General features: G+C 57.0%; 1 protein-coding gene across 2 annotated transcripts in view; it reads right to left on the bottom strand.

Moving 5' to 3' along the window:
• Positions 1–641: 641 nt before the first annotated feature.
• The window catches only part of CCDC88A (coiled-coil and HOOK domain protein 88A), a 74294-nt gene continuing 56285 nt past the window's right edge, over positions 642–18650 (bottom strand). The window contains exons 22-33 of one of the 2 annotated variants that reach the window (XM_078610034.1): positions 18223–18500; positions 17425–17568; positions 16874–17060; positions 15393–15505; positions 14691–14783; positions 13949–14205; positions 12610–12687; positions 10011–10409; positions 9755–9832; positions 6812–6892; positions 6244–6455; positions 642–5743 (exon numbers count right to left, since the gene is read on the bottom strand). In XM_078610034.1, the coding sequence (XP_078466160.1) occupies positions 4436–5743; positions 6244–6455; positions 6812–6892; positions 9755–9832; positions 10011–10409; positions 12610–12687; positions 13949–14205; positions 14691–14783; positions 15393–15505; positions 16874–17060; positions 17425–17568; positions 18223–18500 (3228 nt within the window). In that variant the 3' untranslated portion in view covers positions 642–4435. The remainder of the gene's footprint in view (positions 5744–6243; positions 6456–6811; positions 6893–9754; positions 9833–10010; positions 10410–12609; positions 12688–13948; positions 14206–14690; positions 14784–15392; positions 15506–16873; positions 17061–17424; positions 17569–18222; positions 18501–18650) is intronic. The other variant, XM_078610035.1, reaches the window with a different exon arrangement.

Consider the following 18650-nt stretch of genomic DNA (forward strand, 5'->3'; position numbering starts at 1 on the left):
CACTAAATGGATGGCCCCTAACCGCACGCCTGTCATCCGCAATGACGTGCGAGGTCGCTAAGCGTTGGCAGGAGCTGCGCGGAGATTTGGGCTGCGAGATTTGGCCAGGGGACTTCAGGCGCGCACAGAACGGGTTCGTGTTGTTGTTGCTGTTGTCTTAGTACACGTTCGTGAACCCGTTCTGTGCGCGGACTTTGGCGTGCGGGCCCCGGGTTTCCTCCCACGTGCACGGGGCGCTTCTTCTGTGCACGGTGGTGGTGGGGGGCGTAGCGGCTCTCCGATGCGTTTCCGTTGTCCGACGTTTCGCTTCCGCGTGCTGCGATCGACGTTCCGTGAACCGACACACGCCGTAGGGGTGCATCGTGTGGTTGCGCTGTGGGTATTTGCGCGGTACCCGTTGGGTCAGAGGTCGCGGTGGCAGCCCTGCAATTTCTTGCCGACAACCACAGCTGGCGGATGGGCTTCCCGACGAGAGGCATCTCTTAGGGGGGGGGGGGGGGGGCTTGGTCTACTCTTCCACGCTGACCTTTGGTATTGGGTCAGTATGAGTTGTTAGAGAATATTACTATACTGGAGTGTGCCATGTGTGTGGTGACCGTTCACCGCTGTTGTTGTTATGATGATGCGAGAAGAAAACTCCGTAACATCCAGACTCGGCCTCTTTTTAATAATAATAACAGCAATGATAATGACACGACACGCTGACGTACAACTTTAAACATCGACATCAGGCAAGACGGTCAATTATCTGTGAGAAAGCACAGGGTGGAATACGTATCGCTACGATCTCAAAACAGCTGGGAAAGCAGTCTCAAGAAAGTGAACGTCAAATATAACTTAAATTGTTAAACAAAGGCGGAGTTTGTAGAAAAAAAAAACGTCAGTAAAAAAAACCACGGTGTCGAATTTGAGAAAAACACAGCTTTGTGACACGCGGGGGTGTCTGACAGCCGACGTCACGTCGCACGGAAGTGATGGGACACGGAGGTTAGGTCGATTCTGCTGCTGCAAACAGACAGGCAACACGGAGTATTATAGTAGTAAAAAAAACGAATTCCATAGATTAAAAAAACCCACGGTTGGTAACTTACATAGTGCAAGGACACGCAGTAACAAGAGAGCTGTTAAACCCGGGTTGAGAGGCAACTCGTGGAAGCGTTGTCGGCTGCATAAAACCAATCGTCCAATTCATCATGAACGGCTCGCTTAAGTCGTATTCAGATTGTGGAGTTTGGCGGCGGCGGCCGGGTGGCGGAGCGATCGAGTGCGCAGGCGGTGCACCTGCACCAAGGCGCCAGGAGGCTACGAAGAGGGAAACATGGACAGCGGGTGAGGAACCTCATTTCATTCCGAGCACCGACGCCGATGCCAAACACGATGCGCCCACTGGGGAAGGGGGGAGGGTGGTAGTGGTGCCCACGATTATGAATCGCAATCGCAAGTGACCTGGAGGCAGCGGTTTGGTGAATCGCGCAGATGTATGCGCACTTCGTTGTGTGCGACGCGTAAACCCCACAACCCGCGCAAGGGGTGACAGGCTGGCCCCTGCGGAAGGCAATGGAGTACGGCAAAAGTAGGCTGTTCACGAAGAATTCGTACAATTGTTTTACAAAAGGCGTCATTGCCTCATACGTGTGGGTTTTCTCCGGGCACTGTCGTGGTTTTCCCTCAACTTAGCGAATAGAAGAAAAAAAACTACTCGGTAAAGACATTTGCCAAACACCTAAATGCAGAACCCTCCTGAGAAAAGCCTTGAGATTGAGCGAGGCTCTCCTGGCCGGAGACCTCCGCAGACGACTCACCAACGAGAACCGACTGTGGAGTTCATCGCCGCTGCGTCGGTGTTCGTGGCTGCGCCCAACACCTCCCCCCAACACCTCCCCCGTCGCGTATTTGGGGCGTACCGCGCATTGTTCGGCACAAAGTCCCGACGTTTCGCGCCACGTGCCGGGAGATTCTTCCTGAACCGGAGCTTGCGGTGCAACCCGAAAACACATGGGAGTCCTTGTGGAATAATTTCTCTGCGAGCCGAGTCCCCGATCGTCACCTTCATCGTGTAGTGTAGATTGCAGCAAATAAAATGTGAACCTCGTTTATATCCACCACCCTCTTTCTTTCGTGCAAATCCTCTCTTATCTCTGACCTCCGTTCTCCCACATTTGCCCGCCTATCACAGATAAAAGGAGTCTCGCATATATATTCGTATAAAATTCAGGGCTCCGTTCCGACTGAATGAAGTCTTTAAATAAAAATCTGACGTTAATTAAATAACGTGTTACAGGCTACCCAACGAAAAACTCTACGAAAAATAACAATGAAAATGAGCTCACTAAAAAAAACTTAAAAACTACCGTCCATAAAAAGGGGCCCAATTAAAACGCCAGCCCAGTCTCAGACTTCCCACCGTTACGCACGAGGCGGCGAACTACACCAAGGGGCCTCGCGGCCGGCGGCGGAGACCTCGCGCGGCGAGGAGCGCCTTTGGTGGGCCGAGGGGGGGCTTCACGCGACCCGTTGAGCGTACGGCGCCGCGGGCGATTAGCTGACGACGCGTGAACTCGTCGTCGGCTAATTTGAGTCCGCAAGAGTAAGGGCGACGAGCGACGTGCAATAGTACCATTGAGAATAGTCATCGTCGAAATCTCTAACCGCTGCTCGGTGAAGGGCTTCCCCCCTTCGCCCTCCCCCAGGACAGTTACCGCTTCATATTTGGTCTCGCGAAAGCATACCTGTCAACCCATACGGTTTACCCGTATTCTTGTACAGGGAAATTGAGTTTGAAAGTTCACACGGCGTACAGCCGTTTCTCAATATGGGCAAAAAATATTTTGAAAAGTGTCTATTTGTTTGTGTTTCTCCCTCGTGATGGGACTTTGTAGGATTAACGTTGAGATTTATAAGGGGCACGGGGTGACCAATAAGGTTTTGACTTGGTCTGTAACAGAGGTGGGACAAAGTCATTGTTATGCAAGTCCAAGTCGAGTCGCAAGTCATCAAATTCATGACTCGAGTCTGACTCGAGTCCAAGTCACATGACTCGAGTCCACATCTCATAGGTGGGACAAAGTCATTGTTATGCAAGTCCAAGTCGAGTCGCAAGTCATCAAATTCATGACTCGAGTCTGACTCGAGTCCAAGTCACATGACTCGAGTCCACACCTCTGGTCTGTAATAAGCTAGGCACTGATAAGGGATTGACAGGTATGTGAAAGAATCGCCGCGCCCGTGCAGAGATCTACCAAGCGATGCATTGGCCGTCCGCCGCATCATTTCACTGCCGCCACCACAACACGCAACGCGGGTTCCCGATGAGCTTCTGTGCGTTTGACAAGCAGTGTCCCACTGCCGCGTGGGTGACGTAGCTGAAGGAGGCTCAGTTCGAGCGAATGGCGACTGCTTGAATGAAATGGACGTGTACGAAAGTTGACGGTGGTTTCATTTAACCATCGGATATCCATTCAAGTGAATGGAGGGTGATGGTCAACAAACAGGGCTCGATGATGGGGTAAGGTTGTGATCTCTCACGAGTTGATAGGTCTCAATGAAATGGAACGTTGCTCGATTTAATAGGTGCGGTTGCACCTCCTAAAACTTGGTCGCGAGACTCCTCCAGTTGAAGACGATTTAAACGACCGCGCTCGGAAATGAAACGACTGATGATTGGAAGCGTTAAGCAATGCTCTCCCTTTACAATCACGCGTTGCTTGTAAACTACGGACACGGAGGCGCTAACGTCCGGGGGTAAAATCCCTCGCGCCCCTCCCTGTCGTACACACATTATTGCTTTGCATTCTTTACACTCGCGGCTACAACCTACGTGACACAAAAACAAGATCCTTGGTTTAAAATTTTGACTCCCATCGTTCTCTTCAATACAACGCTCTACATTTTGGTGATGGCCACGGATAAAGACGAAAAAAATACGAAAGTCAAGGAAAGGCAAAACTTTAACTAGCAAAAGAACGCAACGCCGCAAAGATATAGGTCGCGATTCAGAACGAGATGAAGGGTTCCTCTTGCCGTCCGTCGCCAGTCTTCCCCGACTGCCGTGCTGCTGCTGCCCGTCCGTCTGTAGTGTAAGCAGGGGGTGGTGGGGGTTTGTGAATTCTCATGCAAAGGGGTTTGATTCATCTGGGTTGTCCATCAGGTTTGTCCTGCAAGGGACCGACGGGAATGCACCGCGATCCCTCGGTGAAGTCAATCCAGCCACGGGCGCCTCTCCTCCCTCCGGCTTTGGAAAAACACGAGCGGACCAGAGTAAACAAAACGTTTCGCTCTGCTCAATCGCATCGTGCTGGGAAGGCGTGATTTCAGGAGGCGGGATGGTGGTGGAGGTGGTGGGCAGGCTCTAGGAAAGTCGAGTTAAGTTTCAGGCATCCCCACCACTGCCGCCCCCCCACCTCCTAAAATCTTCTTGCCCGCCGCCCCCCACCCTTCACACGCAGCCGTACTCGTACCACACGGTCTGCTTGTCCGTTGGGGTGGAGGTGGCCTGGGGCGGCGTCTGAGCGCCGTCCTTGGGCGGTGGCGGCGTAACGGCGCCAGCGTCCGCCGTGTCCATGCCCGTCATGGCGACCGGCGCCACCGCCTGCTGCTGTTGTTGCTCAGCGTCGTCCTGCGACCCCGATGCCGGCCCCACCGCCACCACCGGCGTCACCATGGCGATGTCACTGGGTCTCGGCGCGGGCCGCTGCAGCCGGATGAGGCTGCCCGATGGCGGCGCCACCGACAGCTGCACCTGCGTCACCACAATCTCCTTCGCCGCGCCGCTGCCCGGCGGCGATCCGATCTGCGTGGCCGTAGCCGATTTCCTGACGCTGCCCCCTGTCCCCGGTACGCACCACCGGGCTGTGGCGCCGCTGCCGCCGCCGCCGCCACCGCCGCCGCCGCCACCACCACCACCACCCTCCTCCTTAGCCGGGGCGAACGAGAAGCGGCGTGTGTCGACCGGCCGGCAGGGGTACTCGGGCGTTAACGACTTCGCCGTCGCGGCCGTGACTTTAAACGACTGCGGCCGCTCCAGTCGAGGGTGCGTCTCTTGCTGATGCACGCGCACCGCCGTCGCCGTTGCCGTCGTTGCCGTCACCGCCGTCACCGCCTCCACCGCCGCCGCCTCCCGCTCTGCGGCAAGCTGGGAATTCTGTGAACACGGCGGGGCGGCGGTTGCGCAGGGCGCCTTGTCGCCGACGGGCAAGACGTCCACCGACACGGGTCGCCGCCGGTCGTGCTGCATCAGCTCCTGCACGCTGCACGAGGGCGAGCGCGCCACCCCGCCGGCCGACAAGCCGGGACGCGGCGGCGGCGATGCCACGGCCCCGCCGGGGGTCCCGGCGTCCTCGCCACGGCAGCCGGCGCGTGCCGGCGAGGCCCCCCGGTCGTCGGCGAGCGGCGGGCGGTCCCGGAGGGAGAGCCCCTTGCGTGGCAGCGTGCTGCTCCCGTGCAAGTACCCGTCGGGATCCGACAATCGCGGCTGCTGCTGCTGCAGCCGGTCGAGCCGCTCGGCCACAGACAGCGCCCGGCGCTGGCCGTCGAGACCCGGTCCCGACGCGTCGCCGCTGACGCCGTCCGCGGCGCTGCCGTTGCGGGGGCTGGGCCGCACGTACTGCCCGGGTCTGGGTGGGCGGACGCCGTCCCGGGCGGCGAAGCCGACGCGCTCGCGCTGATGTCGCCGGTCCTGCGCCTCGCCCGTCGCCGGCCGCTCCTCCCGCCCGTCCAGGATGTTCTCCTCGCTGACGACCTTGCGCTGGGAGATACCGGGGGGAACGCGGGGGCGGAGGGTCATGTTGGAGGATGAGGAGGTGGTAGGAGTCTGCGTCGTCACGGCAAGCTCGTAAGCACGACCTGCCTGAGCGGACCGCGAGATGCGGGTCACCATATTAATGGAGCACCGCTGCTCAATTGTGCTACGGGGTGATGCTCATTTGCAGGCCTGGGATTTGTGTCAAAGACCAAGGGATGTGTACCATTCTGACCGCCTCAATTTGGCATGCCCTTTTTGGCTTGAATTCGGCCTTTAAGTCATTCTCTGGCTGGAAGAAAGCCTCCCCATGCCGTGTCAGTTCAGATATCACTCCGATATCGCTCGCCGCTGCTGATGACAGCCGTGGCTGAGAATTGAAGTGAACGCAAGCAGCTGGGTTCATAGCGCAGTGCGTACACATTACTACTACACACACACGTGCGCGAGCAGCGAGCACGCGATCACGTTGCCGGCGGTGGCGTGCAGGGTGGTGCCGTACGTACCAGGCACGTCGGCGACAGGCGGTTGCTCTCCTCCAGGAACTGCTCGAGGGTCATGAGCTCGCTGCCCGGCGACCCGATCCCTGGCTTCTGCCGCAAGCCGGGCACAGGCGGCGCCGAGGGCGCCACCTGCGTGGAAATGGGCGGCGCCGGGGTCCCCGGCGTCCTGGGAGACACCGGCTCCTCGCTCGCCGGGCTGTCCGGCGCGCCATTAACTGCCGAACCGCGCCGCACGTTGCACCGTTAGGCCCCTGGCTCGCTGTCGATGCGAAGCCTTTACAAATAATAATAGTCGTATTAATACCATTGCTTATTGTCGATCGGGAGGGCCCTCCGCATCGAGAAACATATGGCCAGTTTTATCGAAGAGAAAGAATTGCGTGACTCGGAGTGCAGTCACAATGGCGGACGGCCATGTGGTTTTTAACTATGAGATCAAACAACGAGAGAACGCCGCTGCCGCGGCAAAGCAGTAGCCGACTTTCATTTACGCAACAAATGAAGAGGCAAGCGGACGCTGGGAATGGGTGGGGGGGCGTGGGGGCACAGGGAAGAAGGTGAGAGGCATTACCTCTGCTGGCCCGCGTGCTGGCGTTGTTATTGCTATTGCTACTGTCCCGGCGGTTGCCGTCTATGCTTGAAGATCCGGAGGCTTGGGGTGGGAAGGGCGTTGATGGAGGGAAGGCGGGCGAGCGGGCGGGCGAGCGGGCGGGCGGGCGAGCGAGCGGACAGGCGGGCGGGCGAGCGGGAAGGCAGGTGAAGTTACAACCGGGTCGGGGAGGAGGGGAGGTAGAAGGGAGGAGGGAAAGGGGAATGGGGAACACATCACGCAGGAATGAAACAAAACTGGGAATGCATGAGTTGGACACCTGTGTAGCATCAAGCAGCCTCAAGCCATGCTTTCGGCCCAAACGGAGATGGAAGGCGGGCACCCGATCGTCCAGAGACGCGCCAACAAGAGCGAATCGGGTGGGTGAATCAATCTCTGTGATTTAAAAGACACAAGCCCAAAAAAAAGACTGACAGCTCTTGCCTTGCAGATGTGTGCCAAGGCTGTGTGTGCGTGTCTCAGGCCGAGCGACATTAGCGCTTGAAGTTTTTTCGAATAAGAAAATAAGTCTTCTATTCTTGCACAGGGCAGCAATATGTTCAGGAGCCAAGTGCCGGCGTCAAGGTCTGCTAGCCGTGACCGGGCTTCACGAGAGAGTGTGTGCAGCGTTGCCGTTCCTCCTCCGTTGAAGGAGCGCAGACTACAGTGGTTTCCTGTCTGGGTCAATAGTTTGGGGTTGCATAGCCACAGTCGCACTCCTGTGGCCGTATCTTTAATTTTCCCACTCATGAAGGAGATGTGCGCATCGGCCTGTTGATGTTCCGATGCGGCCGATGGTGGCACCGGTTGTCTTCGAGGAGGAATGTGAAAGCCAGGAGGTGCGATGATGTTTGGGTTCCGGATAAGGTATTTATTCTGGACGTTCGCGTTTTTCCAGCGTTCTTTGGGATCTGGTTGGACTAGGTGGAGACTCGTCGGAACTTGAGTCAGTATCAAGGTACACTGTCGAGGCCTTGGTTGATGGGTAGGTTGGTTGTTGTTGGCAAGAAAATGTGTAAACGCCCCTTGCAGTTTGGGCGATGTCTTCACAGATATTTGGTGGCAGAATGTTCGCCAGATCAGGGAACCAGGAGATTGTTGTTGGTTTCAGCGTCCCGGTTGTGATGGTGCAGTGCGTTATTTAATTGTGCATCCAGCAGTTTTGTTCACGAGCTCCCGGGGCCCATCCTGGAGTCCAACGACTGCCACCGAGTTAAGATCAGCGAGAAGGTGGCAGATCGTAGCACATCAGCCGAGGGCACCCCCAGGTCGTTCCTGCAAATTCCCACAGCAGCGGCGATCCTCGACCTGGATCTGTTTTCACAGACCTGCCTTATGTGGGACTTGAAGGCCCAGCTATGCCATACAATGTCCATGTAGCGATGTGTCGCTAGAGTGCTTTCGATGACGCACTTGACCGCGATTTGTAAACCTTTCTGTTCCTCATTAGCGTACCCCTGAATATCGGTGTGGCGACATGGCGGGAAACTAAAGTCCAACAACTTCGCAACCTCGGCGCGGACCCTCCACGATAAAGCCGAGTAACGTTTCCCCCTTCCATTCGAGTCAAGCTGCCTTTGTCGCACGCCGCGGCTCAAAGAGCGCAGCACCACACACAGTCGTGGACGGGCCCACAGCAGATCCTCCGCTCGCCGGGGCCACCTGACGCGGAACGGCTCCAGTGGAATCGCTAATCCTTGTCGGACCAGTATCAACGAACAGCGCAGTCCGCTTCATGCCATGCGCAGACATCGCTGTGGAAATCGCCCTTCGTTGGAGCGGACGCGTTGACCGATACGCCAGCCGATTGGGGCTCTTTCTGTTATCAGGCGGCATTAACTGTTAAGTAGGGAGATTTGATTACTTTGTGTAATGCGTACTCGTGCACACTGAGCTCATGCATTCCGTTAATGTTTCCTGTAATTCCAGTACACCACAGTCTCGGCCACCCCCAACAGAACCCAGTGTCTGCTGTGGCCCACGCGCAAAGTTGGGGCACGACCCGCACGGCCGGATTAAACCACCGAACCCAAACGATCACTGGGCAGTGCACTTCGATCGGCGGCGTCGGGTGCCGGTCAAGAGCCCTGGAAATGAAAACAAACACAAACCGCAAAAAACAAACGAGGCGATGGCGCATTTGGGCAAAAGCGTTGGAAAGCGCAGAGGAAGCGCGAAAGGCGGCTGCATGGGGGGTGGGGGGAGAGGATGGGGGGTGGCTGGGAGCGGGCGGGACGCCCCCCGCCCCCCCCCCCCCGCAGCGATGCCAGCGCTGCACTTACAGCAGGAGTGGCAAGGTGCGGCGCACACGGAGGCCCCCGTGTCCCCCGCGGGTTCCATCTCCCACGCTCCGCCGTCTGGCGGGTTCGTGGAGGAGACGTGACGGAGGCGGCACACATCACAAACGGTCGCGTTCGCTGGGGTCGGGGCTCACGGGTTTTAATCGCTCGGTGGCTCCGGCGGGCGGGACGGGATCGGGAGGGTGGCGAGGGTTCCAGCGGCTCGAGTTGTACGGCAATAGATTGTGATATTGATGCGTTATCATTACAAGAATATTCCAGGAACAAACTCTTGTTGACCGAGATCAATAACGAAAGTGGCTTTTTTTGTGTGTCTTTCCCTCTAGTTTTATCCCAATCGTGCCTTCGGCGTAACATCACAAAATTAATCCGCTCGGAACTCACACAGAGGAGTCTCGTCCCGTGTTACTGAACGGTCAATGGCAGGGGATATCACGAAACTTCTTCTGAAATCTTTCCCACTCGCCCTGCTACGGAGAGAAACTTTGTTGTATGACAGTCAAAGCGAGATTTTCAATTCTCAGAGCTGGCATTTAGTGAAAACCTCATGTAACATGATGGGTACTCCACTCGTGGGTGTACTCGACGCATGGCCCGGGGTCGATTCGCACGGTTGGCTACGTACATGTCGCGCTGGACATTGGTGTGGACGAATGCAGCTCCTGGGGACTGGGCAACGCCGAATCCTCGCATGACGAACTCACTGATAAAAAAAGACAAACGCAACACAAGCCAAGGGACGCACGCTCCACAAGGGTTTTATAAACCACAAACACAAGCTGTGCCACGCTAAGTGCGCGATGGGGTTAACGCACACGTATATATATATGAGTCACAATGAGTGTGCATTGTGATTTACACATTTGCCCCCCCCCACCCACCTGGCATCTTCCCCTTTGGGCGGCGGCGCGCAAGGAGAAGGCTCGGCGTGGAGGTGCTGGCCACCATGTTGACGGCTGACGTGGAGAAGGCCATGCAGCCGAGGTCGCGCCGGCGGTGCCGAGAGAGGCCCTCGTCCGGCCCGTCCAGCGCGTCCATGCTGCCTGCACGTTGCTGCTGCTGCTGCTTCTGTTGTTGCATCAATCCTGCCGGCTGCTGCTGCTGCCTTTCCAGGGTCTTGGAGCTGCTGGAAATGTTAACGACGCCGCCGCTGCCGCCACCACCACCACCACCACCACCGCTGACACCGCCGCCACCGCCGCCACCACCACCGCCGTCGCCGCTGACGCCACCCAGTTTTGAGAGCGAGTAGCCGATGCTCTGGACCAGGTCGTTCATCGCTGAGCGAGTCGGGGGTCGGGAAACACGGCGAAACGAGGTGGGGGGGGGGGGGGGTGAATAAGGTGGAGAGAGGTTAAGAAACGAGATTGCAGTTCGGACGCCTTGCCGGGCTGCGCCGGAGCGATGGCGCCAGTGCGAAGGCGCCGGCAACGTCGGCGACGTCCGTGACCGCCGCAGAGAGAGACGCACTCTCGGCGGTGTGCCGGCATCGCTCGGCGTTTGCGATGCGCTGCCCGCCCTCATGTTTAAATGCGGGGGGGGTGGGGGCGGGGGCCAGGGTCTTAAGTCGGAGCAGGGGGATCCTGGTCCCGGGCAGTTGTTTACACGCAAGCAGCCGGTGGTGATGCGCATGCCAACGCGCGTAAAAAAAACGGCCTGTGTCCAATCGTGTTACACAAATACCAGTGGCATAAAAAGATGCTCGCTGTGATCCACTAGAGAAAGAGAGCTAGTACGATTTGAAGCAGGCTACATAACCGATATTTTAAGTGGGAATGCAATAAATCACCCCTTGTAACTTGATGAACTGTAACGACTCCCGGATAAAAAATTTACCCCACAAATGCATTCGTTGTTGTTTTTTTGCCAGTGTACAGGATGAGAGCAAGATTCCATATTAATCGGCAAATGGTTACATTACGTCCCTAATATAAAACTCGTACGTAAAAAAAAAAATCTACGTAGTAGACGAGATATAGATTCCATTCGCTGAACCAGCCATTCAAACGACAGGAAAATGAATGCGGTGTTATGACTTTTCGCCACATCAGCGATTTGTTAATTGAAAACGGTAAATGAGCTGTGCCTGTAATTTACAAATCCCCCTCGGGCGTCACTCAGAATTGGATTGGCTGGTGTCGCCCCCCCCCCGCCCCCCCCTTCTCCCTGCCCCCCACCCCTGTTAGTTACGGGGCCCTCCTACGACACCCCCGTTCAAGTAACAAAAACACGATTACCACGGAGACAAAAGCGGCGGTGTGCGCGGCGCGGGTTACTGCGACGTGACGGCTGATTAATCGAAGCGCAGCAGGCAGCCCGAGCCCCCGGGGGTGGGGGGGCGTGCGCCTACATCATTCGCTCCTCCCTCCCTCCTCTCCATCCTCCTCCTTCTCCCATCGTGTGCATGCAGTCTCATGCCAAGCATGCGCCGGGGTCGCACGGCATCGCCGCCATAATCATGCTGGGTCGTGGTGGGGGGGGGGGTTAAAGGGCGTTCGGCGTGCAGCTGTCGGGGCGGCACGTCGGTGTTGTTAGACGCGAGGACGCCGCGGCCGTACCCGTGTCTCTGGAAAGGAAGGCATCCGGAACGCTAATAAGGACGTTAAAGAGTCTTATTTGCTGGGTGTTTTTTTGCGCGGTTGAGCTGCTCGGCTTCTCCACCGTGGTTTTCGGTTTGCACGCCCGTGTTGTTCGGCACGGCGTCTGACGTTTAAGAGCTAAACCCTCCACTGCTAAACCCGGAGCGCATCAGGGCCTGAAGAAACGTTGGGCATCCAATTACGCGGTACAAGCCGGGAACACAACGGAGGAGTGGTATGAAGAGTCCCCCGTTATCTATCTTGTTGCCAGATAAAAGGGTAAAAAAACAATTATCATATTTTGTTACTGGCAAATGAGGTTCAAAGGGAGTCGCCCGTTATTTACCCGGGGAAAGCTTTGCCGAGTCTCAGGGACTCCTTTTTTGAGGAGGGTCCTGCTGAGGTACACGTTTGGCCAATTTTTCCACTGGGTATTTTATCATCTGGGAGGAGGGAACTGGAGCGTTAGGGTCAACCATCTACTTCACCTCGCCGACAAAACCCAAAAAGAAAAAGCCGCAACGGAAAGGGGTTGCAAGCCAACGAAGGACGACGGTCGCGCTGCGTTAAAAAAAAATTAAAATGTTAATCGCAAGGCAGACAACGACGACAACAAAACCACGGGCTCCCACACATCCGTCAAGACAAACGCACGAAGAGGTTTCGCAAGCGCAGCGCGTAGCCCGCTTCACGTACACAGAGTCCACCACAGTGCGCCGAGCAGCGCGGGGTGGGGGGGAGGGGTTCGAGTTGGTCGCAGGCGAGACGCACGGGGCGAGATGACGGGCGGCAAGGGCTCGGGCTGTTAGTATGGAAGCTGCTTGCAGGGTCATGCTGGGGGAGGTAGCCCGACGCAGCAGGTGGGAGGGCGGGGGGGAGGGGGGGTGGTGGAGCGCCTTACACATGGATCGCCGGTGCAACGCCTTCCGCTCGTCCCTGTCCTTGGCTCTGCTCCGCAGCAGCCGTTTGAGCGTGCTCGCTGCGCGCGGGGGACGCAACGTGGACACCGGGAGGGGGGGTGCGGGGGGAGGGGAAGAGTGGGCAGGAGGCGGTGGAGCCGCGAGGTGGTGGGGAAGGTAGGCAGGAAGGCAGAGAGGTGGAGAGAGAGGTCAAACTTTGGAGAAGGTGGCGAGGGGGTGTGGGGGGGGTACCGACAGCGAGAGCACCACAGTGGGGTGGGGGGGGTGCGGCGCGGAGTTTAGCCGAGGGGTGCCGTGCCGACCCAGCGCGGTGTGGCCTCCGGCCCGGCGAGAGAGCGAAGCCGCGAGAGAGGGAGACAGAGAGCGCTCAGAAATCCTTCGATGTTTAAAAACGAGAGGGAGATGGTGACCTGCAAACGAGGCGACGGAGCGATTCCCTCCACCACCTTCCACGATCCCACAGATCGTCGCGATCAGATTGGCAAATGTATGCTCTTCGGTCTTGTGGTGCACGCAGAATATTTACGTTGGCATGTATAGAATTTATATTTCGCACCTCCTATGAGCACGGTTGGCTACGTAGAGTGCGAAAAAAGTTCAACATACATACGTGCATATTCGTATGTAGTGGTATAAATATATATCAACTGAAAATAATCGTTTCCTGTATGCATGACTTGATGGATGCATTTTATAGGCATGGCACGAGCGATATATATTTTGCAAATATTGGAATACCGTCAGCGCACGGATGTTTTGCAAGTGCAAGAATCGATTTTGATTGACGAATCGACGCACCGTTAGGCACCGAACATCATGCGAAGCTACGAGTCGATCTTAACGGCGCAGCTGGTGAACCGTTGCCTTCCCTGGCGATGGGCGCGGCCGGGGCCGTTTGCCGGACGGTGACTCACGTGCCCGTGTGCCGGAACATCCATACGGCACAAGCAAGGGTTGAGAACATTAGCTCGGCATCAATACCCGGAGACGGTGTGAGATAGTATTCTAATGCTGGGGTCATAATATTTTCTATTATTTTAACGCAGTCCCATGGTAGGTAGGCTAACCTCTTTAATCCGAATGATAACCCTGATTCTGACCGCGGGCAGGGTGGAGGGGAGTCGCATTGCTTGAATAGGAATTGTTCACCAGGGTTCAAATAAATATAGTATATTGATCCCGGGTCCAAATCCTACGGGGTAAAAAAAAAAGTCTCACAACAGCTCGGAACTCTGATATTGCTACACGGTGCCCCGCTTGCCCTCTTGTCCACCCGCCCTGGCGCCTCGCCCGCCTCGCCCGCCCGGCGGAGCCACTCACTGCTGCTCTTGCGGGTGACGGTGACGGCGTGGGCGCCGTGAGCTCCGATCTCGTCCAGCGAGTTGGAGCCGACGGACGAGCTGTCCTGGCTGTCCCCGGGGAGGCCGTCGCCCAGCGCCCCCTCCACACTGCAGCGCAGCTGCTCCCGACCCACGGTCGTGCTGCTGCCGGCGCCGGTGCCGGTGCCGACGCCGCCACCGCCCTCCTTCTTCGGCCGGATTAGCTTCTTCATCTTCGCCGCGATCCAGTTGCTTTTCCTAGCAGAGAGATAACCGGGATTGATGACCACGTGGCCTAGGGACGGTTTTTGAGCCAGGCGCGAGGCTCACTGCGAGGCAGGGTCTCAAGAAGTTAAAGATGTAACGGTCAAATCGATTCAAATCGATTCCCGCGCTCGCGACGAGGACTATTCGACGAGACCCGATCACGCCGGTCAGTGCGGTTTGGTGAAGGCGGACAGCATAGACATGAGCATAGGAACAACAATTTTATTTTGCCACACTGCCTTCTGCTACTCACCACGTCGTATTTGCTTCAACAACGGAAACTCTGGACTGGTTTCGCTCTTCCGGCGCTCACCAGCAGTCAGCCGTACAGGATTAGATGCTGCTAGGTTTCAACTGGCGGCGCCTCGATACCGCTGGGTTACATCTGGCTGTCCTATATAGTTTGGGTGCGGCACCGACCGTGTGGTGCGTGTGCGCTAGGGCGTCTGTAGCGGCCGCGCTGAGCCCTGCCGTACCGTCGCGGCGGCGAGAGGCTGTAGAAGCGGTACTGGTCCATGATCTTCTCTTCCAGCCTCTCCTTTTGCCTCCGCAGCTCGTTCAGTTTGTCTCTGCGGCACAAGTGGCACGTGATCCCGAATACCGTGTACTGTCCACTCCCCTCCCCGTTCTATGTGCCCTGTGCAAACATTGCCGTCCAATGACCGCGAGAGGTCAAAAGTCACAATGTTCTTTAAAAATATACGCCGTGAGACGGAGAATCTATTTAGATCTCGAGCACAGCCCCATTTGTGGTTGGAAACGGCCCACGGAAGCAGATACCACAGAGCTACTTCTGAGATCCCTTCAATTGACCTCTATTCAATACAGCAGTAGAGGGGGCAGCACTTTCTCACTCACTCTGCCACCGAGGGTAATGATCGTAGTCCAACAGTCAAACTAATATATGAATTCTCAAAGCTGAAGCGTAGTCCAATTAAGTCCGGAGCCAAATTTAATCCGATGGGTTTCTTTCGTGCGATCACTGGTGACCGGGCTGAGACAATTAATTCACTACGCTTGAGAACTCCATTAAATTGCAGACGGCTGCTTGGATTAGAACCCAGGATTTCAGCGGTACCAGCTTCGACAGGTTGAGCCACCCCTGTACCTTAACGTCAACGGGCTAAGCCAAGGGGAACCCCTGCAAAACGCGCAGGGCCAGTGTTTTAGCAACGTACATGTACTGCATCTGCTCAGAGTGGTACTGCTCCTTGCTCTCCATGAGCCGATGGATCTGGTCCAGGAGGTGCCGGTTCTCCTCCTCCAGGTTGCCCTTGAGCTGCGATAGAAGCTGCACACGCAAACACAGAGACGGTGACCTCCTCCTTTGGCCTTGGCGGAAGAGAGCATGTGATGACGCATCAAGTCATCGGTACACAATTGGTTTGTTTATGCTCGTGACAAGATTTATGAAATCTCACGCGGAAGAATATTTTATTTTCCATGGGTGGAACGGTGCTGCAATTGTTATTGCATCGCATGGTGAACCTGGCAACCCAAGTTTGATTCCTGGCCATGGCTAACATCAGTGGCGAGTATTTATCCAAACCGGTCCTAGGCTTCCCCCCTCCAATTCACATATCAGCACGGAACCAGCAAAGTAAGGCATGGCTAAAAGTTCACATTAAAAAAATGCCCTTCCGTTTTTAACAATACTCACGGCTTTCATCTCTCCCACAACGTGATGTCCTCGCTTAGTTGGAACAGCGGGTCCCCCCCTCCCCCTCTTTGTACCCCCTCCCCAACCGCGACATACGGCTCAGTTGCGTCGGGATGGTTCTTTGGATTTGAGAGCTGCGCGACGGGCTGTAACGGGGCTCGCATTTGATAAAAAAAAAAAATCCATGGCTGGGATTGTGAACTTGGCGTGTGACGTCACGGTCAGTTTCCATGACCGGCCTCCTGGATCGGCCTGATTGAAAGCACACGGCTTGGTTTGATAACCGTGCACGGGCACAGGCACATGCAGTGAGAACACAGACCCCATCGGTGCTCTGAGGTGGCATCCGAGTACAGGATGGTGAGAGGAGAATGACAATGACAGCCGTCTTTTCTTACTTTGGCTCCGAACCCGTAAAAACTCGAGTTCGAATCCCACACTCGCGGCCTACATCGGTGACGAATATATGAACCGATCCTGGGATTCCCCTAGGTTGGCTCAGCCTGAAATTAGTACCCCGTGCAGTGTGTAAACGTCACCACCGGTGGGGAGATAAAGGAGGCCAGGCGTAGTTCTGTCCACAATGGGCCTTTCGTATGTGCTTGCCAACAGCACTTGCCCCAACGGCTATCAAAATCATCATCGTCATCACGATCCATGGGTAGACAGCCCGCAGGTGTCCACTGCACATTTCGTCATTTGTTTCCACTTTCCTTCGTCTTGCGCCAATATGCTCGAGTAGTGTAACATCTTTCTAGCACAAATCTCTTACGTCGTCCCCAAGCCATTCTCCTTTAGGTCCTGTTGTTGTCCATCCTACACGCGTGTCCAAAAAGTGTGCCACCTTTTTCTTACGTCTACGTTGGTCACTCTTCGGGGTCCAGCTTAGATGCAGCAGTATCCTGTAGCAATACGTTTCTAAAGGCTATATAAAGGGGGGGGGGGGGGGATCTTTGTGGAGTGGAGAGGGGGTGGGGTGCGGGGGGGGGGGGCCCGCACCTCGCACTGGTTGCTCAGCTTAGCCGAGGTGACGTCCAGCTGCTGGCAGTGTTCGCGAAGCTCCGAGTACTCGGCCTCGAGGCGTGCCTGCTCCAGGCGGCTCCCGTTGAGTTGGCTCTTTGTCGCCTTGTAATCCACCTGGAGCCCCTCGTGCTCCTTCATGAGGTGGCTGTAGGTCAGGTTCAGCCTGCGGGGTGGGCGGACGCCGAGTCAGCGAGGTGCGCCCGTGCCGGGGCTGGGCGTGCTCTGAGACCGCGACAAGTGGGGAAGGGCTCGCTGCCAGTCGTCTCGGTCGGCTAACTGACAACGCCGCGAGTTCGCCGACCGAGACGACTGGCAGACGAGCACCACCTGAACTCCCCGCTGTGCCACCACGACGCGGGGTGTTACGTCGCCGCCCCTCTGCTCGGCAAGCACTACCGCGCACACACACACTGGCGCACACACACACTGGCGCACACACACACTGGCGTACACACACACTGGCGCACGCAGACGTGTCGCGTGTCGATTAGTGGCTAGCGACGTGTCGCGGCTCGAGCTGCCTGCACCTGTCGTTCTCGTCGCGCAGGCGGTGGTAGTCGCTGGCGATGGACTCGTACTTGCTGGCATCCTGCGCCAGCTTGTCCTGCTCGGCACGCAGCACGCCCTCCAGCTCCTGCAGCTGCACCTTCTGCTTCAGCAGCGTGTTGTACCTGCGGCACCGTGCATATGAAGAACGAATGGCTCACTCAACCTATGCTCAGCACCCTCCTCGGCCCTCCTCCCTCACCCCCATCCCTCACCCCCATCCCTCACCCCCATCCCCATCCCTCACCCCCATCCCTCACCCACATCCCTCACCCCCATCCCTCACCACCATTCCTCCCGTCCGACCGATTTAAAGGGCAGCACAAGCAGCGTGTTCGTCAAACTCACGTCTTACCAAACACATTTTTTATCCAAGATCGATTGACCAGAGTTCAGTTAGACTTGAAGGACAAGCAGTCGCTGCCCCGTCGTACTTTAAGATTAAAAACCTGGGGCGCGTGCAACCTTTTTTGAGCTCGGGCCACTGTGAGAATATCTCCCGGCTCTCCTTGGACCAAAAATTGTCAAATGGAAGCTTAGACGTTGCGTAAGCCAGAGTGACGTCGCTTGGTGGGACAGCCGGCCTTGTCGATGGCCCCGCGTTCGTGTGACCCCCCCCCGCCGGTACTTGACCGTCGCCCAAAGCCAGGCCGCTTCCGGCCCGCCCTGTGGGCTACAAAGTTTGCACGACCCCGACTTTAATCCCGCAACGCCAGCCCATGACAGGCGCCGTGGGGCGTCCCCGACGGCGCCGTCGAGGGGATGGACGCCAGCGGTACCTGTCCTCCAGCTCCTTGTGCTGCAGCTCCGTGGCGCGGTGCGCGCTCTTGAGGTGGCCGTGCTTGCCAATGAGCGCCTCGTAGTCGGCGGCCTGGCGCTCGTGCAGGCCCACGAGGCGCTCGTGGTCGCGGCTCAGCGCCTCGTAGGTGGCGTGCAGCTCCTCGCGTGAGCGCGCCAGCTCTTCCGCCTCGGCCTCCAGCGCCGCCTGCTGGCCCTGCTGCGACGCGTTCTGCGCCATGAGTGAGGCGCTCTGCGAGCTTACGGCCGAGTTCTCGACCTGCGACGGCGGGAGACGGGGACAGTATGAGGACGACGGGGTGGGGTGGGGGGGCGGCGATGCGCAAGTGGTCAGCAGATATAGGACACGAGCTGGGAAACGTCGGGCGTACGCGTGCATTATGGAGTGTGTTGCTTGTCTATGGAAAAA

This window comes from Lampetra planeri, chromosome 33, assembly GCF_965212315.1.
Source record: "Lampetra planeri chromosome 33, kcLamPlan1.2.h2, whole genome shotgun sequence".
NCBI lineage: Eukaryota > Metazoa > Chordata > Hyperoartia > Petromyzontiformes > Petromyzontidae > Lampetra > Lampetra planeri.